Here is a 22,424-nt window from a genome sequence, read left to right as displayed (position 1 = left end):
TCTATTACGTAACTCACTTTTTAAGTGAGTTATGTAAAAAAAAAAATGTAATTCTTTTTTTAATAGAGTTATGTAACTTCTTTTACATAACTCTCTTTTTAAGAGAGTTACGTTAAAAAAATACATAACTCACTTATTAAGTGAGTTATGTACATTTTTTGAAACTTAACTCCGTTTGCTCATTTCTATTAAAAATAATGCATATTTAAGAGATTTAAGCATATTATAGTATCACTTTAAAAACATGACATATTTTGATACTTTTTTAAGTTAAATGACATATTTTGATTTCGGACTCTAATCAAACCATAATATGAATGTCAAATACTTCATGAGAAATAAAATAAATAAATTAAGGTAGTTTTCAAAAAACCAGAAAACAGGTAAAAGTTTCAATATGTGCAGTTTCGTGTGCAACTTATTGTTATGTATTTACGGCAGAATTCACGATTTCAATTGCAAGTTTATATAAATTCAATCAATAATTTTTGTTCAATTTATATCTAATTAATTGTTTTAAAAAAAATATACAAATATTTGATTACGAACTAAATGATTATTTTATATATTAACTTAAAAGTAAAATTCATAAATTTTCAAGTGATAAATTCTCCTTTTTGATTGAAAGCGAATAATGGCCAAAGCAATTTTAATCATTTTTTTTTGTGTGTGTATTTGAATGACTCATTTTGCTATTAATTAATAAATGCAAATAAAGTTCTGGTTCAAAGATAAAAATTGGAGATCCTATACTTCTCCAATATTTTGAATTTGAGCCTTGGAAATAAAAAAACATTCAATTAAAATCATCCTCCAAATATGTCCGCAATGTGTTAATTTTAAATTTAATCGAACCCAATTCAAATACATTATTGAATAGAAAACCAAACAAAAAAAAGAGTTTCGAGACTTTGATTTTGAGATATATACTCTCAACGATTTCGCTGAGTAACACAACAAGTATTGCACTAAGCCAAACACAAACAAACATATTATTTATTGTTAGTATTTATATTTCTACATATTACTAAATTTATCATCATAATTAAATAATTAACTATTGTCAAAGTATATACCGATTCATCATCGGTAAAGTTACATAAGTTCATGTACTTACATCATGTCAATTTAGTATAAACGTTCAATAAGAATGTAGATATAAAAAATATTTTTTTCATTATAAGTATTATTAACGCAATTAATTTACATTCGACAGGAATAAAAAGAATAGAGAATTTGAACAAGGGGTAAAATGCTATTGCTCTTCGCTATGATTATTGCTTCCCAGTTAATATGATCTTGGTTAATTATTAATGGATAATTCTATTAAATAATGGTTATTATTAGTAACACTATGATAGTTTCTTAAAAGAATAAAATAGCTTAAAAGACCTATTAGTAGATGACAGTTACGTATAACTTTTTAAAAGTTGTAATCTATGCTACTCCTATAAAGTTTTCTATAATTTGTTGAATCATTACTCCTTTAATCATTCTTTAGTAATTAGCAGTAAAAGCAAATAATCCCAGTTATAGAAAATATATTAAATTACCACAAAGGCACGTTTCATAAGGATTAAAAATTAGTGCTTGTTTCCCACTATCACATTTTTCCTTCTATCAATAATATTTTGAGGTTACTTAGAAGTTAGACATTAAGCTATATATAGTCTATTTTAATTGAGTATTAAATCATACGATCAACTGTATTTAGACATTTTTGGCTAATATTTTGGAAATATGTTGTTGCGTGTTTACCTATATTTATTGTGTAGGTAAATTAGTTTTATGAAATATATCTTTTATTTGATTACCTGTATCACCATCAATTAAAACATGCATGCTGTTTTACAGTTATTGAAGTTAATTACTATATCTATAATCTATAATACATTAAAATTGTGAAGACCTTTAGAAAAATTATTTAAATTTTTCGTCGTTCATTAAAAGATTCTCCTTTAAATAAAATTGTTTTTTCACTATTTATTTATTATTTAATTATTTTTATTATATTAATTGAATTCCTAAAATATATGAAAGGAGAATCAATTAATATTTTCTTTGTACTTATCAATTAAAAAATACTCCTAAAATAGGTTAGAAAAATACTCCTAAAATAAGACTCTATTAAGAAAATACTTCTATAAATATTGTGATGCACATTAAACTACATAAGAAACTGATTTACTTATTATCATCTAACTTGATTCAGTTGCATGTCTAGATTGATGGATGCTTGCTTTTCTAACTCTCAACTTCTTCACTATTTTTGTCAACATCATAGAATTCAATGTGTATGTTTATATCTTTTTTGTTTTCATTCAAGTCATTCTTTAGTGTCAAAATTTTCACTTAGACAAAAATTATTTTCATTAAAACTGAAGCTTTATGATCACTATTGTATAATTTTTTTGTAATTTACAGGTCGTAGATGAATTTAGAGGTAGTAGATGGAAGTCAATCAGCTTTGAGGAATTTTTTTAAGTAATGATTAGGTTTAATTGTGTTGTTTTTATATCTTTGTTTTGAGAATTTTTTTCTGTAAAGATTAGATTTAATTATATTATTTTGATGTCTCTATCATCGTATTGTTTTGTTACAGTTTATAGGTGTACAGATGAATGTCGCTCAATTTTGAGAATTTTTTTGGTAAAAGTTAGATTTAATTATATAAATTCTCCAAAAGATGTTGAATTTAATTATTGCATTCATCTTTATTGTTTAAACAAATATCCTATTTAGTGTAACGTTTGAACACAATAAAATAAGGTACACACATGAGACGTATACACCTAAACTAGTATAATAAGCAGATATAACATATTTTAAATAGTCAATTTATTTATGTAATGAACTCCTAAAAATACGCATAAAATTATTTTTAAAAATCGAAGTCGAAAAGAGGAAGCCATACTTTGTACTGCTTTTTTCAAAAGAAACTATCTAAAATCTCTTATGAGTTGATGCTTTCAAACTTGATTGTCGGGACTTTTTATTGAAATTAGCAATATTTTTAGATAATCTTATCTATACTTAAAGGTCTAAAATTGGTGAATGAGAAAATAGTGGCAATTTTTACCATATACTTGGGTGTTTCACCAAAACATATTATAAACTTAAGTATTTAAATGAAATATACTGTCAAGTTTAAGACGGTTAGGAATCGTTTGGTTGGAAACAAGTTACTTCAAGATAATTAATCTTAAAATTAATTATCTAATTATGTGTATGTAATAATTTATACTATCATTATGATATAAATAGTGCGATAAATAATTTTAGGACTAACTAATATCCTTGGGGGTTATTTGATTTGAACACAAGTTATGTTGAGATTAATTGTATTGAGATTAGTTATCCTTAATAATATTTTTTAGTAGTTTTTTGATTTGTGATACTAAAAGTAATATGCATTACTTTTCTTTTAAGAATATATTATGTGATTACAAAAATATCTTTCACCTTATATAGGTAAAAAGTGATAATCAAAGAATTTAAGCGGTGATTTTATCATTTTATAAATTTATCCCAAGATAGAGTGTTTGAAATTATTATACCACCAAAAAAATAAAATAACTTATTCTAATACTATTTATTAATCTCGACTTGACAATTAAATAAGACACTAAAATTTTTATCTTTAAACTATTCTCTTATTCAAAAATTATTTATTTTAATATCTTACGCCAAACCACCCTTAAACTTGAAATTCTGCCAATAAAAAAATAAAGTTGACAACAGATAAAAAATGTACTAGTACGGATGTCAAAAAAAGATCCCGCCCAATAGTCAAATTTTTTAAAAAATATTTGTGGACCCCACAACCTGAACCTATAAAACACTACCCCACGTGGCGCACTATCACACTCTTTCACTCCACTCCACTACACCTAGTCAAAAAAATAATAATATTATAATAAAAAAAATAGATTCCGTTACTTCCTTCACATTCATTCTCCTACTCATTCTCCTCTCACTCTCCGCCGCCGCAAATAGGAATCTCCGGCGTAGTAAAAGCGGTAGGGTTAGGGTTTTCATCAGCGAAAATATGGAAGGTGTAATTGGTCTTGTTAACAAAATACAGAGAGCTTGTACGCTTCTAGGTGATTACGGTGATGATCGGACTTTGCCTACTCTTTGGGATGCTCTACCTACTATCGTCGTCCTCGGTGGACAGGTGCGGTTCGTAAAAACCTATTTTTGGTGCTTTTGTTTTTGTGTATAACTGTAATTTTTTTTGTTTGATTGGTGTTTGTGATGGAATTCAGTGTTTTTTTGTTGGAGGTTTATTGGTTGTGTTGTTTAATTTAGCGTTGTTGCTTTTTTTTTTTTCTATGAAGAATCAAATTCATCTCCACCTATTTTTTTCATTTTTTTTGTCTATGTCTATTATTTTTTTGTTTGATCGGTGTTTGTGATGGAGTGATTTTTTTTTTGTATGGTTGATTTAGTGTTGTTTCTCTGTTTTTTTGAGTGATTTGACTGAATTATGGTGTTTTATGTAGAGTTCCGGGAAGTCGTCGGTGTTGGAGAGCATTGTTGGACGGGATTTTCTCCCTAGAGGATCAGGTAAGGGTTGATTGTATGAATTGTATTTGTTGACTTCAATCTGGTACAGTGTTGTCAAAGCTTTTGCCTTCAAGTGAGTCTCGAGACATGCTTAATGTGCCTTTCAATGTCGTCATCAAGGTTTAAAGGCATACTTTTTCTTGTCAATGAGCTTCTTCTGAAAAGCCGATGATAAACAGTTGATATTTCAATTTATCGTAATTTTTTAACACTTCTTTGTTCATATATTTGCCATACATGATTATAATTAGTAGCCTTCGACATATATATATATATCCCTTCACACCTTTTTTGATTAAAGTCAATGCTTTATTTGCACTATGCGCTTAAAGCTTCAATGAACCTTAGAACTTTTTTGCGCTTTTTGGTTTTGATAACATGGCTCTGGTGTTATTTTCAGTTTTCTAGACTGTAGTTTCTCAATTGGAGATTTTGTGCCCACTAAGTTGGTGGCAACAAATAATTAAGAAGAAAAAAAGAACAAAACAAAACAGAAATAGAGATGAAAATCCTGTTGTCATGAGGTTTTGGGATGTTGATCGACATTTCGGCAGCATGCATATAGTGATCAGTCACTGGAATAGAATATTAGAAACTTAAAAGTCTGATTCTATTTTGCAGAAAAATAAAAGGAAATCTCTGATTCCAGCAAAATATATGAAAGAGACTATTTTATTTCACTTTATATTATATTGTTGGATTTGTATATAGAAGAATAGATAAATGAGTACTGGATAGTTGGTATCATTGTAAATGCTTTATTAACACGTGCTGATAGAGAAGACATACTAAATTAGCTGTTACTTTAGAGAAAAAGAAATATTTTTAATAGGACCCAACACACACTCCCATGGAGAAAATGTGACAATTAATTGAAATGTTACTTTTATAGACTATAGTTAGTTTTAGACCTTTTGACCTAATGATTGGATCTTATGCTTATTTAAATTATGTTTTGCCGAGTTAAACTTTCTTAAGTCAATGATAGACAGGAAAAATTGATAAGGTACTGCTTTAAATGTCTAGTTTAAAAACATCAAATTATATTTGTGTTCCTTTGTTTTTCCCCTGGACCTTCAACTGTACCACTTCACTATTTTAGACATACTCCAAAATTAATATTATAATTTTCAGGATGCCACATTTATTGTAGAAACACACCTGAAAATTCTACTCCACTGCACTCTTGCTTTGCTACTAGAAACAAAAATTTGTAATCTGTTTGAAAATAAAGTTTTAAATCACATAACAACGTTTATTTGCAGGGATTGTAACAAGAAGGCCATTGGTTTTGCAACTTTACAAGACTGAGCCAGGACAGCAAGACTATGCACAGTTTCTTCACACAGGAAATAGAAAGTTTCTTGATTTTGGTATGTTTCTGTTTTAAAGTTATGCTACAATGCAGATTTTCTGTATAGCTTCATCTCCTTTACATTTATGCTACCCTGATTACCTTGTCAAATTTCTTCTAAAGTACTGTTAGGCCATTACCATATCCATTTTGGAATTGAATCTTCTGTGTAACATCATTTGAAACGATGCAGTATTTATTTCTTGATTTGATCTTGACATTTTGTACGTTTCTTCTTAATGAAGCTTTGGTAAGATCAGAGATTCAGGAAGAAACTGACAGGGTGACTGGCAAGACCAAACAGATTTCTCCTCTTCCTATTAATCTCAGCATCTACTCTCCAAATGGTGCGCATATCATGTGCTTTAAACTTATGTTACTTTCTTTTATTTACAGTGTGCTGGCTTTTGTTGTGAATTTAGCCGTATATCTACTGGAACACAGGCAAATGATGTTTTGCATTATTGATACCATATATATGTCCATTATGTTGCATTTTTCTGTGCTTTAAAAATATAAAAAATCCCAATTGAATGTTATGAAATTTCTCGAGTTTAGTACTATTTCCTATCCTGTGCCTTATCATTTTCTGCAAATTGCTAACAACATTCGTATTGCCCCAGCGTTTGTGTGTTTAGTACCTATTGTTCATATAGTGCTTAAAAAAATATTAACTAAGTTATTTTAGGTGAATTTCATATTAACACGTTCTAAAACGTCATTGATTTTAGGAGGACTGTGCAACTGCTTCATTGTTATTTTTTAGCTTTGTTCTCTATGATTGATAGATTCTTGGTGGTACTCATACGACTGCTCAATATTGGGATTTTGATTTCGCTATTGGTTGAATCAAATAACTCATCTTGGGTTTTTATTGCAGTTGTCAATTTGACTTTGGTAGATTTACCTGGTTTAACAAAGGTTGCTGTTGGTATGTTTATTGATTCTCATGTTATTGGTTTTTCATAAATACATGTCATGATCTATTTTGCTCAATGCAATTGTTGTTGTCGACAGAGGGACAGCCTGAAAGTATAGTTCAGGAAATTGAAGATATGGTTCGCTCATATGTTGACAAGGTAATATGTTGAGAGGCATAGACAAAATATAACTATGTTTCTAGCTTCTTAACGATGATAAATCAGCACTTAGAGAATTATGATCTTTCCCCGCAGAAGTTTAGACTTTGATGATATTGCTTATTTTGTAATTTTGCCCTCGACACTTGAAAGGAATTGACTGACAAAACTTTGGTTCTTGCATTGCAGCCAAATTGTATTCTTTTAGCTATTACCCCGGCCAATCAGGATATTGCAACATCTGATGCTATAAAGATTGCTAGAGAAGTTGACCCAACTGGTAATATTTTCATGTCTTCTCCGGCATAAATAGTTCATTTGCTCCATTTAGTCTTTGCTCTTTCTCCCACATTTGCGAAATACTTTTGAGGGCCACTGGAGCACTAAGTTACCCCAATGCAGGTGAACGTACAATTGGTGTGTTGACAAAGCTTGATTTGATGGACAAAGGAACAAATGCTTTGGATGTAAGTACATATGTTTTCCTTTCTACCTAACAATGACTTTTCTTTGTTGAAGAAGAGTTATATTTCTGTATTAATCAGCATCTTTTAATTCCTGATCCATCATTAACAATGAGCTTTTTATATTACACTGGCTTATACCTAATAATTCCTCTAAATTACAAAAACTTCTGAACTCTTCGCAAGAGTCACGAAGATTCTTCCATAGGTCATGTGCAATATGTATCAGCTCTTAGGATTTCGGTATTATGTATGTTTCGAAGTGAGAATATTACTTAAATGTGAGGTTTATTTCTGCACAGTACGAGGATAGAGCATATATTTATTATCATAATGTGTTGCTGTGCAAAAATCCTTGCTTCAGGCTTGCGTTGTGGGACTGTATATTGGCGGAAAAGAACTTTCTGTTAAGTTATGCCATGCTGGACATCACAATTGATGTAAATAGGAAGCGATGAATGGTTGAATGCAGAGAATGCTTTTATGGCCCCTCAACGCCATAAATTACTGCAAGATGCAGAGGCAAATAGAGCTTTTGCACATTTTTGTGAATCCATGAACAAGATCTATATTTCTTGATCGGAAAACAATCAAGAGAAAGCAGAAAAAATAGGATTTGATTGATAGATTTCTTGAAACAAACGAAAACGAAATGAAAGTTGAAACATAAATCATCGGGTTGTTACCTTAAGATTGTGAAACATTCATCAAGTTCTCCTTATGAATACACCCAAAAAGTCTCTGTTATTTATCAGCAGCAGTTTTATGTCACTTTTCTGCGGCTGGTGTTTTCATTAATGTGGATGATTGCAACATTTTTTGGGCTGTATCTATCATATACCGACATTCCTCCTTGATTTACTTTTCAATTATGTGATGAAGGTTCTGGAAGGAAGATCTTATCGGTTACAACATCCTTGGGTTGGACTTGTCAATCGTTCACAGGCCGATCTCAATAAAAATGTCGATATGGTTGTTGCAAGGCGTAAGGAACGTGAATTTTTTGCTACAAGTCCCGAGTATGGACATTTGGCCAAAAGAATGGGTTCAGAGTATCTAGCAAAACTACTCTCAAAGGTATTCAGTCTACCAAAGCTGCTTATACCAAGATGAATTTATCTCTAATTCGTGCAATTGATATTTGTTACACGATGCTGAATCCAAATATTTGTTTTTCCAGCACCTAGAGTCTGTGATCAAGGCCCGTATACCAGCCATTTTGTCTTTGATCAATTCAAGCATTGATGAGCTTGAAGCAGAAATGAGTTATCTAGGGAAACCTGTTGCTATTGATGCAAGCGTAGTGATGCTAGTCTTTTCCTTTTTTGAAAATATGCCTAGTGCTCGATTCAGTATCTTAACTAGTTTTGCTTAAATTAACAGGCGCAGTTGTATGCCATACTAGAGCTGTGCCGTGCTTTTGATAGGATTTTCAAGGAGCATCTTGAAGGAGGGTAAGAGGACACATTTTTCTTTAACTAATGTGAATTGTAAGAAAACAGAAGGAAAAGCTCGTTGATTTGAACATTGCTGTATTTTGCTTCTGTCTTCACAACCACAACTATTATTTCGTCATGTAAAGTAGAATCCATATTGTTTGGTTCCATTCACATTTCATGTGCCCTCCATATAATGGATGTCAGATTGTGTTGCAACATGTGAAAATGTTGGATATGCATATGACAGGAAGTCAGGGACATCTTCTGTTGATTTCATGCAGTTTCTTAAAATCAAGGACATATACTACCTTGCCTTACAATGACGTTAAGTTGAACATGTTTGTTATAAGTTCCTTACGCTTGGCCTTCCACATCTGCTTGTGTAGGCGGCCAGGAGGAGATCGCATTTATGCGGTTTTTGACTGCCAGCTCCCTGTTGCTTTAAGAAAGCTTCCGCTGGATCGTCATCTCGCGATGCAAAATGTTAGGAAGGTTGTATCTGAGGCAGATGGATATCAACCTCATTTAATAGCACCAGAGCAAGGTTATAGACGGCTTATTGATGGTGCTCTTAATTATTTCAGGGGTCCTGCTGAAGCCTCAGTGGATGCAGTAAGTACTTTCACCTTTTCATGCTTTTATCCTGTGGATGTGAATTGTCATATTACTTGATGTAGCTATGGTTAAGGCAATCTTTTTATGACACTGGTCCCCCACAGCAAGTATCATGTGGAGAACTCTTCTCCATTTTGCATGGGCTAGGGAGTACCAATAGTTCAATAACTGCTCTATAACTCGAGATGCATAACTTAAAAGAATTGGAATAGTGTAGCAATGAACTAATAATTCAAAAGTTGAACGCATAATTGTTTCATCTCCCCTCTCCCGTCCACCCCACCCTAAAAAGACAAACCAATTGTTCAAACTGCTCATTTCAACTAAACTCCATGAATTGACTATGTAGGTCCACTTCATCTTGAAAGAGCTGGTGAAGAAGTCAATAGGGGAAACTCAGGTATTATCCCAACCCTTTACTACTTCATGATGTAATGGTAAATCGTGAAATTGATATTTTTCAGTGCAGGAACTAAGACGCTTTCCAACTCTTCGATCAGAGATAGCTTCAGCTGCAATTGAAGCATTAGAGCAGTTCCGCGGTGACAGCAAGAAGACTGTTCTGCGGATGGTGGAAATGGAATCCTCGTACCTTACTGTTGACTTTTTCCGGAAACTTCCACAAGATGTGGATAAGGGTGGAAGCCCGACTGCTTCAACTGCTGACCGTTACACAGAGGGGCACTTGCGTAGGATAGGCTCAAACATTTCCTCATATGTTGGTATGGTGTCTGATACTTTAAGGAATACAATACCAAAGGCTGTGGTTTATTGTCAAGTTCGGGAAGCCAAGCGTTGTTTACTTGATCATTTCTATACGCAACTGGGCAAAATGGAGGTACTTCACTTGTCTGCTTAACACCCTCTACAGATTAGATACCTGTATGCTTAAAATCCTTAATGAAATCAGTAGTCGATGGAAGATGATTTATTCATAAAACTGGTGAACATGCCATTAGGTGAATGCTGATGCAACGTTACAAGCGCGTAAATCCTTTTCTTCTATGCACTAAGCATTCCATGTGATTTGCAGAGTTTGATAAGATTTGTCTGAGAATTTAATGTATCAAATAAATTGTCGTAAGACCTATCACAAAAGAGGTTGAAAATTATGGTATGTATTCCTTTCAGGTTCAAAGTTAGTAGACGGTACTTGATGATTTTTTTCCCCACTTGCAGGGTCATAAGCTCTCCCATTTACTGGATGAAGATCCAGTCTTGATGGAGAGAAGGCAGAAATGTTCAAGAAGGCTTGAGCTTTACAAGTCTGCTAGAGATGAAATAGATTCAGCATTGTGGGAAAAATGATGTGAAAGGGTACATAGTTTGCAAACTAGTTAGAAAATGTTCTTTTTGCTCTAAACCTAGGCTTTTCAAAGCCATAGCATCAAGTTATGGGTTTAAACTAAGATACATTATTAATGGTTTTGAATTTTGAACGATGCTCACCTTTTACCATTGGCAGTGTATGAATTCTACCGGATTCAATTAGCTACTTTACGAATTATGACACTGAGGACAAGCAAAAGACCTAAATGATAAGTTACAAAAAGAACTTGTACAGCTTGAGATTATAAGTCTGTCCTAATCGAATGCAACTTCTCAAGGGAAATATAGACTTTTCCTTTGCTATCATGGAAAGGAATTTTTACTCTTGTTTGTGCATTTTATGGCCTAAGATGTCCAAATGGAAAAGAAGAACCTACGTTTGAAATCGTTCTGACTCAGATGATGGTTAACTATTCTGTCGTCGTTAAGAGGATTCCAGTAGTCAGTCTAAGAATATTTTTACCATGATCAATCTCTAATTATAAAATTATACAATGTTAACCTAAACATTTGTTATTACCAACAAGAGCTAATTTGAGGTGAAACCATAGTTGATTGATTTGCAAACTATTGGAGTCAAAAGTTAATAGAGCCCATCTGCCAATACATGTTAAACTTGGACGCAAACATGTTAAACCACAGATGTGAACTAATTTGGATGAAGACATAGACTTAACTGATTGTAACATCTTCATATATCATAACCAAAGTTCAGAATCATTCAAACAGATAAGAAGTTTGGCATCTTCGCTCATAGAGTATAGTAGACAAGTTATCATAAGGTAAAACACTTCTATTATCAAGATCTGTATTATGTAGTATTAAACTGAACTGTATGTCAATGATCAAGCTATGATCAATGAACAGTCACCATACACGGTTTCCATATACTCCTTTAGTCAATATCAACTGTTAGACCTAGCACAGCCGATTTTACGGAAGAAAAATAATGATAATACCGTTTCCCTCTGTATGTTTATGAAACGAAAATCCAAGGTTTCAATGAAGGAAGTTCAATTAACTCCGTAGTATTCCACTTCAACAATAATAGCAGATCTTTCATCTATCTAGTATGTGTTAAGTCTCAGACTCTGGTTGTTGTGGCACCTGACTTTTTGTCGATTTCCTCTAGAGCTGTCCATAACTTCGAATCTTCATAATCTTTAATAAGAAAAGCAGGTTTTGCTTCCATAAGTACGTGAGGTGGATTTCGGGTTGCCAAGCCAACAACAGGCATCTCAGCTGCCACCCCAGCAGTTATTCCCGAAAAAGAATCCTAACAACAGAAGAAAGATTACAAATTTCAATGGCTGTGAAGATAAGTAAACGAAAAAATGTGGTCGATGAAGAAATGCATACCTCAAATATGAATGTGTGGTCCTTTGACACCTTAAGCAGTTCAAGGGCCTTCAAGTAAGGGTCGGGATATGGTTTTGCGCGCTCACATTCACTTCCGATAATAATCACATCAAAGAAATCCTTTAGGCCAAGTATTTCTATCATCAGTTCAGCGTTTAGTCTAGGCGCATTGGTAACTGCAGCCCGTTTCAGCCCACGATCTTCAATCCATTTCTTCACCTTGTACAAACCATCTATAGGTTTCAACTGATCTTTCACCAACCTATATTGGACACAGAACAGATATGAGACTGGAGGAATATAATCAAGCATATGGTTCACTAGCACCAGGTCAATTGAAATGCACAAGTTGCATGTGTGGGGAGTTCCAAACCTTCTAAACATAGCTTCCTTCTCATCGCAGAATTTAAGACCCCGTTCCTGATCATCAGGGAAAAGGGCAGAAGCAATATCATCGTTGTGTTTCCCAGCGATGGTCTTGATAAACCACTCTTCATCAACTGGCACACCGCCATTGTATCCTATCTGCAGAAACCAAATTCCCAGCAGTTATGAGAAAAATGATCGACATATTCCAAAATTTAAAGATTTCCAATGAGCCACAGGGGGAAGGCGGGGTGGGGATAGTGGAGCATTGCACAAGTCGAAAAATATAAGTACGTCATTTCTCTGAAGTAAAAGTGATTAATTGTTGATACCTCTAGAAGCATTTCACGGAAGGCATAGTAGTGAAGAGGATCTGAATCACACAAAGTTCCGTCTACGTCAAATAGAACTGCTTGAATGGGAGCAAGCATTGCGAGAGATGGAGGACTGCTAAGAGAAACGACAGTAGTTTAGCTTTGCTTTTTGACTCCAACACACAATAACACAATTTGGTGTAATATTAAACATCTAAATCAATGTAGCTGTGTACATTCCATGGACAAATCTAGGCTTAGCGCATTTGGTGAAATGACACCGACTTCCTTAAGCTAGGACCATGTGTGCCTTCAATTTTTTTTTTTGAAAAACGTTCATGTACATTCAGAATTCACTGATTTAAATTTGGACCGCCTCCTATACATTCTCAAGAATAAAATATGAAACATTAGTATGTGTCTTTCCTGATCATACCAGGACCAAGAGATCAAAAGATATACCGTATCTTGAAGATATAATGAAGTTCATATTTATAGAAAAACAAGTTGAATGCGCACCAAGTTGTTGAGGGTTCTAGTATAATGAAGGAAGCATTGTGGTCTCTATTCAATAGAGGCAATACAGGAACTACTTAGCACAAAATCTATCTTCAGTTCAATTATCCAGTTATAATTTTTTTTTTAATCAATGGGTCTGGACCAGACATTTTCTTGTATAGCATATGAACTTAAGTTGCCCTTGATGTGAAGTACAGTTATTAAGCATTGCAAAAGGTCTATAGATATTAGAAACATCCCATCAGGGAATAAAAAGGTGATAGCAAAGAAATTAAATTGTATGATAAGTTGGAGGTTTGGAGACAGGCCCTAGAGTCTAAAGGGTTTAGGTTGAGCAAGACCAATCATTTGACACACGAGGCTGTCGAGGTAGTGAAACTGGATTCTCAGGCCACTCGAAAGAGAGATAGTTTCAAGTATCTTGGGTCTACGATTCAAGGGAATGGAGAGATTGACGAGGATGTCATGCACCGTATTGGTGTATGGTGATTGAAATGGAGGCTCACTCGAGGAGTCTTGTGTGATAAGAAGGTGCCTCCTAAGCTTAAAAGTAAGTTCTACAGAGTGAATTTGACTGGCTATGTTGTATGGAGCGGAGTTTTGGCCAGTTAAAAACTCTCATATCCAAAAGTTGAAGGTGACGGAGATGAGGATGTTGAGATGGATGTGTGGACTTACCAGGAGGGATAGGGTTAGAAATGAGATTATTCTTGAGAAGGTGGGAGTGACTTCCGTAGAAGACAAGATGCGTGAAGTGAGGTTGAGATGGTTCAGACATGTGATGAAGAGGTGCACAGATGCCCCAGTATGAAGGTGTGAGAAGCTGACTATGGATGGTTTTAGACGGGGTAGAGGTAGGCCGAAGAAATATTGAAGGGAGGTGATTAGGCATGCCATGGAGCAGTTACATCTTACGGAGGACATGACCCTCAATAGAAGGACGTGGAGGATGTGGATTAGGGTAGAGGGTTAGTGAGTGGGAGTGCGTCCTTACTAGTAAGAAGGAATACTTTGTTTGTAGCTGTGCCTGTAGTTATAGTTACGCATGTGCCTTGAAGTTTCTTATTCGTGGTCTTTTGGTGATGTTTGTGATTTCGGATAGATAGTATATAGTATAACTCTGTGGTTGTCTTGTTTCTTTTATTATCTAGTGGTGTGTTACCCCATTTCGTTGCTTGTTTTTATGTTTTTTGCTTGATATAGTATTATTTCTCCTGAGCCTAGGGTCTATCAAAAACAACCTCTCTACTTCATCTAAGGTAATGTGGTATGGACTGCCCACACTTTACCCTCCCCATACCCCACTTTATGGGAGGGTAGGTCCAATAGTCACGAGGAAGGTCATATACAAGTTAAGAGAAAACCGAAGGCACATCACATAAATGAAAGAATTTTCAACAGAATGAAGTTAACAGAAGCCAGTAACCTTAGGTTATGAACCAGAATTAAGAAATTGCTAAAGATGCCCAAGATCTCAATTGATCAGCCGAAAACATAGTGAGAAGATTGAGTTTTTGGATTAAAGAAAACAGAATAAGAAAACTAGTGGTGAAGGGAAGATATAGATATTCTTAACAGTAAGAACACATTTTTCATTTTTCATTTACAATCAATCAGATAAATATAAATGATATGATAATAATAGGGAAATCATCAATAGATGCAGAATTTCCAAACGGCGCATATTGAGATTGACATCAACGGCGGCAGTCATGCAGAAATGGAGTGATCAGATCAAGAAGCTTCTGTCGCGAATCAGATTCAAGAATCTCAATATTTCCAAGCAAATAAATGAAGAATTGCTAGTGGATTCAATTACGCAGCAAGGAAGTGATCAAACACTAGCTCCAATAGTAACGATTTCAAGAAATTGGGAGCTTTAGCATACTCATGAAAAAATAATAAAAAAAGCAGAACTCTCATAAACTCTTATTCTTATACCCATCACTAAAAATGCAATAGGAAATCAAACCCCAGATCAAATCTTGACAAAAATTCAAATATATTCGCCAAATAAAAGACAGAAATGGATTAAAAATTTCACCTTTCTACAGAACTTTTCCCTGCACATTCGGGAAAATGCAACAAGAAACACTCTAGCTTATACCAATCAACCAAAAGGCAACACGAAATCAGACCCCAGATCAAATCTCGGCAAATATTCAAATCTATCCGACAAAAAGAAGCTAAAAATGAACTTAAAAATTTCACCTTTATACATATCTTTCCCCTGCAGAAAGAGGAAAATGCAACAAGAAACTCTCATTCTTATACAAAATCAACAAAAATGCAACAAGAAATCAGACCCCATATCAAATCTTGCCAAATATTCAAATTTATTCACCAAATTAAAAATTTCACCTTTCTACGTAACTTTGGAAAATGCAACAAGAAACTCTCTTTACTTATATCAATCAACAAAAATACAACAAGAAATCAAACCCCAGATCAATTCTTGGCAATAATTCAAATATGTTCACCAAATAAAACCTAAAAAAGAATTAAAAATTTCACCTTTCAACAGAACTACCCCCGCAGAAAGGGGAAAATGCAACAAAACCAATCAACAAAAAATACAACAAGAAATCAGACCCCAGATCAAATCTAGACAACAATTCAAATCAATTCACCAAATACAAGCTAATAAATTGAAATAAACTTTTCCACCTTTCTATAGAAGGATGAAAATGCAACAAGAAATCAGACCCAAGATCAAACATTCACCAAAATAAAAGGTAAAAAGGGATAAAAAATTTCACCTTTCTGTGGAATTTTCCAGAGTAGGAGCCATCATATAGCAAAGGGTATCAAAAATTCAGAGAATGAATTGTATAGAAAAATTTTAATGAAGCAAATTGAGATTTCCACAAGAATGAATGGGGTATAAATAAATAAAAACTTGATGGAAGAGGGAAATAGTAAAGGTGGCGACTTTTATGAAAGGAAAAATAAAAAGAGAATCTATTAAAGAATCAAAATAGTCCAGCGTTCCAAAAAAACGTAAGGACAACAAAAGTGTACTGCTGACCATTCATCTCTGACTAACGTGTGGCATTGGGAAAGTGACAAAAGTGATTTTTTTTATAAATTTTTTAAAAATGTTTTGGATTAGTTTATAAAACAGTCCATTAAGTATAACTTTTGAGTTGATTTGGCCCTTTAACTTGTTAAGATTGAACACTTTCTTTTTGATCTTTGATCAAATGATTAACAGATTTGATCGTTAATAGAAAAAGAGAGATTTAAGGGAGATTCACATTTCAAGGTGAAATTTATGATATTTTAAGTGTATTTTCTCTTGTAGAGTGCAGTTTTTTGAGACGTGCTGCATGTTTAGGTAGAAAAAGTGAATAATTAAGTTAAAGTGTATTTTGATTAATAAATGGTGATAGTTCAGATACCAAACTCAAATAATTGATAATTGTAAAAGATCGATCGTTATTCTTTTTAAGTATCACCTTTCAGTTGAATATTCCCCGGTCATCTTGCAAGGGGTTATAAAATAGTTCTGAGAATTGTATAGAAAATTTTGATGAACTAAATGCTTCACAAAAGTGTACTTTATAAATAACTCAAGGGAATTGCAAAGAGAGCAACTTTACAAAGAACAAAGAGTTTGTATGATATTCCCTCTGGTCCATTTTAGTCTTGTATTTCACTTTTACACGTACCTTAACAAATTATAATGATATTGTATTTCTTTTTGATACCTTCTTTAAGACATTACTTTCTCCGTCCTAGTTTAATTATCGCATTGTTTGTTTTTATGTTCATTAAACCATTCAGGAGGGAGTATATTTAAGGACTATTATTTCAAACCTATTCACATTACTGAAGTGTGCTTACGTGGCCACTTCAGTGTGTTGTGCCACGTATGTGCTACGTAGGTACTAAGAGTGTCAAAATTATACTTTTAATTAATTCATGGGGTAATGAGACCCCCTTTAAATTGAGGTGTGTCTCTGCCATTTTGGGTAAAGTTCAGGGGGTAATAGGGTATTATCTCTAAAAAAAAAAATAGCAGGTTTTGCTAATTGGTATGATAACAAGAAAGTGATACAAGAGAAGACTAGGAATTCACGAAATGGACACATAAGATGCAAAAATTAGCAAGCAAAAACAACACAAAAGAAAGGAGATGAAGAAGAAGATTGCATAAACGTAAAGATAGATAGAAAGACCCTTACTTCTATCAAGTGATTAACAAAAGATGGTGTATCAAACCATCAATCACACCTCACCAATAGAAGCTCAAACCTTCCTCTTAAGTGGACCAAGGGAATTCACACTCCTCAAAATCCACCTTTCTTGTCAATTTGTCAACACAAGTGAAATACATCAATTGTGCTAACCCTAATTCGGTTTCTCTCTCTTAAGGAGAAGGAGAATACTACAAGCTAACACTAATATTACAATCTGAAAATTCACTCAATTCATTATGTCAAAACTTAGGAAAAATAAGAGCTAAGGTGTCTATTTATACTTATTACAAACAAGGACAAAAATATCCTTAATGAAGGGTGCTCCTTTAGAGTGTAAAAAGGGAGTCTTAAAAGACAACAATAGCCCTAAAATGGGGCGCCTCTTGAGTGTCAAATCATAGTGTGCAAAGTCCATTTTGTCCTTCAAGTGAGGCGCCTCTCGAGTGTAATGGTTCCCTGCTTCTCCTTCCACTTGACAAGGCTTTAAAATGCTCCAAACACTTGTCAATTTCGAAGTTTAAACCTTTGACAATACCTTGTACAATTTTGTGCACCTCATGCTTGTATCATCCTCTCCATCTTGAAGGAATTTGTCCTCAAATTCAGATCCTACAAAATCAAATAGAGAAGAAAAACAAGCACACAATCCTCTTGGTAGGAGGGTTAGCATTAGTGCCAAATTATATGAATACACCAAGGGGGCACACTCTTAGAATATAGCAAACAATCCTTTGTAATAATCATGAAACACTTACTATAAGCAACACAAAGGACATGACTAAGATATGTATCAAAGAGAGGAAAGTGCTACCCAAAATCATTACATATTTCAACACTCCAAGGTTGTTCATATTTGAAATACAACCATCGATCCTTTGTGTGTGAAATGAGAAGCTTAGCATGAATGACATAAAGGAGGTGGTTTTGGCAAATATCAAGAGATAAGGAAACTACAATGGTCTTAATGACTTTACTATACCCAAAAGGTAAGACTACATTTGGCTTAGGAACCATAAGATACATTTGTTTCATTACCTCTACAAAGGACCTCATCAAATATGGTTCCACTATTGATCCTAAGGTCCACCTCACCCACACATCACTATCATTCAAACAAGAAAACCAGCCACCAAACTTTCTACCTCTACACAATACAAATTTAGAATTAACATGCTTATCATTATAGTTAAAGAGGTAGTATAGAAAGGAATCAAGTGTGAAGACATCATGCCGAGGGGGTACACTTTTAAAATACAACCAGCAATCCTTTGTTCTAACCATGAAACATTTAGTATGAGCATTACAAAGGATAGTTATAAGACAAACATCAAAGGAAAATAAGCACAAGCCGAAACAATCCCTTTTTCTCCCCACTAGTACACCGGGATCAAATGGGTGAAGTGGCCAAGGGACTAAACCGAAGCTACTCATTCCATCTACTAGGGTATCACACTCACCCAAAGCATTTGTTCTTAAGGAAAGACTAACACACAAGGATAAGGACCTACGGCTTAGTAGGCTTCCCTTAACAACATACACCTCATCATCCACAACTCTCCATACACATGATCACCAAAAACACAATTAATAGCAAGGTTCTCACCACATAAGAAGTTCAAGGGACCATATTCATTATCAAGATCAACACTATATACATTAACACTAACTTGAGCCTCATCAAGCACATCATACATAAACTCAAGTAGTGGGCTACATTCGTGAGTAAATTGATCATCATTCACATCCTCACTAGTTGTTGACAACTCACATACCAACGTAGACCCACCTCAATTTTCACAAGGGTCAATTAGTGTGTGGATACTCTTGTCACTTAGTAATGGAACCTTATTCAAGTCATGAGTGCTAGCACTAGATGGACACAAATCATTCATACGAAAAGAATCAATTTTGTCATCTTTAGGATCAACTAGTGCTTGCAAACTTACATTAAGAATTTGGTCTTCATGCAATCTAACAATACCAAGAGTATCACAAAGGGAAGACTCATACGATTCTCCTCCAAGAAAACCATCAACTAAATCCATTTGGCTACTACTAGCCACATCACGACATTCTAAGTTTATAAGAGTGTAGGAGATAGTATTGTTACCTTTTAGCTCACATGAGGTATGGCTTTCACCTAGGTTTGGATTATGGCAGCCCATTTGTTCCTTTGGGAAGCTCTCATTACAAGGGAGTTTGTCAAGAATTCTTCCTTGCATTACCTCTTTGTCATTTTCCCCAAAGTTGGAATTCTTAACCAAAAGCTTCATTTGATCAAAAATCATGTGTTCTTAAGGAACTCTCCTTGAATCCTCCGGTGGAAGTATATTATCTTGAACCTACACACAAGGAGAATTGATACTAGGCAAAATGCTAGTATCTTGGTTAGTGGTGATTCGGCTTAGATGGTATGCTTCAATCATCAATTGGCGTAGACTTTCAAGGTGCCGATGGAAATTTTCAAAAGGATCCGAGGTAGTATAAATACTATAACTATCCGGAGTGGATGATGTTGTTCCTTCCATTGTCAAGGTACCTAAAAAGAGCAAAAAAGCAGTAAAGGCAAAAACCTACAAAACGAACAAATAAGTTAGTTCAAATAACCTCACATACTCATACTCGGATCTCACCTCACACTTGGTCTCACAAGTGTTGAATACTTGGCAATACTTGGTAAGTGATTGAGTGGTGAATATGCCTTGGTCCGGAATCGATTTTTGTTTGATAGGACTCAAATAAAATGATGCACGGACTTGAACCAACAAACTACTATGACTTAAAAATAAGAAAAGCACACAAAAAGCGAAGACACGAACAAAACGGACTCAAGACTAATTATCAACCTAGTAGGTACTTACTAGTTTGGTAATTAGTGATAGAATCAACACAAAAGCAATTAGAAACAATAAATAGAAACTTAGAAATCTAATTTAGAATGGATTGGTCCCCTCAAGTGTACTTTCAATTATACTTGTTTGTCTCTTTGTCCCCTCTTTCTTTTTGGAAGACTTAGAATATGCTAGGGAATATTCTTGTACAAACACTTAGTACTCTCTTTCTTCTCCCTTTTTGGATCAAACAAGCTACTTGAATATTCTTCTTCAACAAGATTTGAAGATGGTGGATAAACAAGAAGAATATTCAAGAGTTGGCCAAGGTTTGACCACTAGGCAAATGAACCCTAACTTCAATTTTTCTTTTAGATCTAGGTTCCCTTTGCCAAACCAAGCACAACCAACACAAAACCAGCCACAAAACACCACACACAATTTGATAAAAAATGAGATCCCTCCTCAAAAGCTTCAAACAAGCCACAACAATGGTGGATCTAGCTCAAAAACAACCAAATCTTGTTCTAAACTTAGATCTAGACCCTTTAAGTGCTAGAGAACAAGAATCTAACACTAGAAACTATCAAAACAAACTAAAAATTAGTAGATCTAAGTTGTGAGATTCGGATCTACTACCAAACAACAAGACAACACACAATTTTTTTGAGTTTTTTCTAGATTTTTTACTCTTTTTGTGGATTTTTTTTTTAACTCTAGACTCTTTTTTTGTGAAGATTTTCTTAGATCCAAGACTTAGAGTTGTGGGAACAACTCTAATACATGGCTTTGATACCAAATGATACAAGAGAAGAGTAGAAATACATGAAATGGACACACAAGATGCAAAAATCAGCAAACAAAAATAATACAAAAGAAATAGGATAAAGAAGAAGATTGCATAAACGTAAAGATAGATAGAAAGACCCTTACTTCTACCAAGTGATTAACAAAAGATGGTGTATCAAATCATCAATCACACCTCATCAATAGAAGCTCAAACCTTTCTCTTAGGTGGACCAAGGGAATTCACACTCCTCAAAACCCACCTTTCTTGTCAATTTGTCAACACAAGTGAAGTCCATCAATTATGCTAACCCTAATTCGATTTCTCTCTCTTAAGGAGAAGGAGAATACTACAAGCTAACACTAATATTACAATCTGAAAATTCACTCAATTCATTATGTCAAAACTTAGGAAAAATAAGAGCTAAGGTACCTATTTATATTTATTACAAATAAGGACAAAAATACCCTTAATAAAAGGTGCTCCTTTGGAGTGTAAAAAGGGAGTCTTAAAAGACAACAATAGCCCTAAAATGGGGCGCCTCTTGAGTATCAAATCATACTGTGCAAAGTCTATTTTGTCCTTCAAGTGAGGCGCCTCTCGAGTGTAATGGTTCCCTGCTTCTCCTTCCACTTGACAAAGCTTTAAAATGCTCCAAACACTTGCCAATTCCGAAGTTTGAACCTTTGACAATGCCTTGTATAATTTTGTGCACCTCATGCTTGTATCAGGAAGGTACATAGTCATCTTTTCCAGAGCAACCGTAACAACGAAACCAATGGATATGATAAAAAATTCCTTGTCATAAGCTTGGCTCGAAGTAGATATGGGTCTGAATTTTTTCTTTTTTTCGCCTTAGCTGGTGGTGGTTGCCGGCGGTAATGGTGGTTGTTGGTGGTGGCAATGGTGGGTTAAATTTGATCATTTTGATGGAATTGAAGATGACCCATTTGGTGTGTATGTGTGTTGAAACTGAATCAAATTGATGTAATTGAATTGAGTGAATCTAAAAAATAGACCCAAATTGGGGTGACTTTCAAATTTTAGCCCCAAATAAAAAAGTTTCCTTAAAATAACCTTTACCTATTAACTAATATTTTTTGAACAAAATTGTCCCTGATCAATGGAGTAAATTACATAAATGATGCTCATAATGAATAACAACTCCATATTTATATCTTTCAACTTTTATTTTTT

The 22,424-nt window shown here is 34.0% G+C and overlaps 2 protein-coding genes across 3 annotated transcripts; one reads left to right on the top strand and one right to left on the bottom strand.

The window, feature by feature from the left end:
* The first annotated feature begins 3,867 nt into the window (after positions 1-3,867).
* Positions 3,868-11,024, top strand: LOC107868756 (phragmoplastin DRP1E). Of its 2 annotated transcripts, none has more exons than XM_047394198.1 (15): positions 3,868-4,177; positions 4,506-4,569; positions 5,835-5,942; positions 6,169-6,270; positions 6,804-6,854; positions 6,941-7,002; positions 7,192-7,282; positions 7,405-7,469; positions 8,349-8,543; positions 8,647-8,760; positions 8,850-8,920; positions 9,292-9,517; positions 9,870-9,920; positions 9,990-10,358; positions 10,700-11,024. In XM_047394198.1, the coding sequence occupies exons 1-15, from the start codon at positions 4,049-4,051 to the stop codon at positions 10,826-10,828; spliced, it is 1,827 nt and encodes a 608-aa protein (XP_047250154.1). In that variant the 5' UTR covers positions 3,868-4,048; the 3' UTR covers positions 10,829-11,024. The 2 variants fall into 2 exon arrangements, with proteins under 2 accessions (XP_047250154.1, XP_016570894.2); XM_016715408.2 differs by having other exon boundaries at positions 3,869-4,177; positions 8,647-8,766.
* A 603-nt stretch (positions 11,025-11,627) lies between these two features.
* Positions 11,628-16,460, bottom strand: LOC107868747 (haloacid dehalogenase-like hydrolase domain-containing protein Sgpp). The gene is made up of 5 exons (XM_016715401.2): positions 16,167-16,460; positions 12,907-13,021; positions 12,582-12,733; positions 12,209-12,470; positions 11,628-12,125 (listed from the first exon to the last, which is right to left on the bottom strand). The coding sequence occupies exons 1-5, from the start codon at positions 16,199-16,201 to the stop codon at positions 11,934-11,936; spliced, it is 756 nt and encodes a 251-aa protein (XP_016570887.1). The 5' UTR covers positions 16,202-16,460; the 3' UTR covers positions 11,628-11,933.
* Positions 16,461-22,424: the final 5,964 nt, after the last annotated feature.

Source organism: Capsicum annuum, chromosome 1 (genome assembly GCF_002878395.1).
Source record: "Capsicum annuum cultivar UCD-10X-F1 chromosome 1, UCD10Xv1.1, whole genome shotgun sequence".
NCBI lineage: Eukaryota > Viridiplantae > Streptophyta > Magnoliopsida > Solanales > Solanaceae > Capsicum > Capsicum annuum.
The sequence above is the reverse complement of the archived record's forward strand: the minus strand, read 5'-3'. Positions and strand labels throughout refer to the sequence as shown.

Bases quoted from the DNA above. Each gene is read 5' to 3' on its own strand.
- LOC107868756 (XM_016715408.2), top strand. From the start codon at position 4,049: ATGGAAGGTGTAATTGGTCTTGTTAACAAAATACAGAGAGCTTGTACG. The intron at 4,178-4,505 runs GTGCGGTTCGTA...TGTTTTATGTAG, and splicing joins TCGTCGTCCTCGGTGGACAG to AGTTCCGGGAAGTCGTCGGT. The intron at 7,003-7,191 runs GTAATATGTTGA...CTTGCATTGCAG, and splicing joins TTCGCTCATATGTTGACAAG to CCAAATTGTATTCTTTTAGC.
- LOC107868747 (XM_016715401.2), bottom strand. From the start codon at position 16,201: ATGATGGCTCCTACTCTGGAAAATTCCACAGAAAG. The intron at 12,471-12,581 runs GTTTGGAACTCC...TGTCCAATATAG, and splicing joins AAGGAAGCTATGTTTAGAAG to GTTGGTGAAAGATCAGTTGA. The intron at 12,126-12,208 runs GTATGCATTTCT...TTCTGTTGTTAG, and splicing joins ACCACACATTCATATTTGAG to GATTCTTTTTCGGGAATAAC.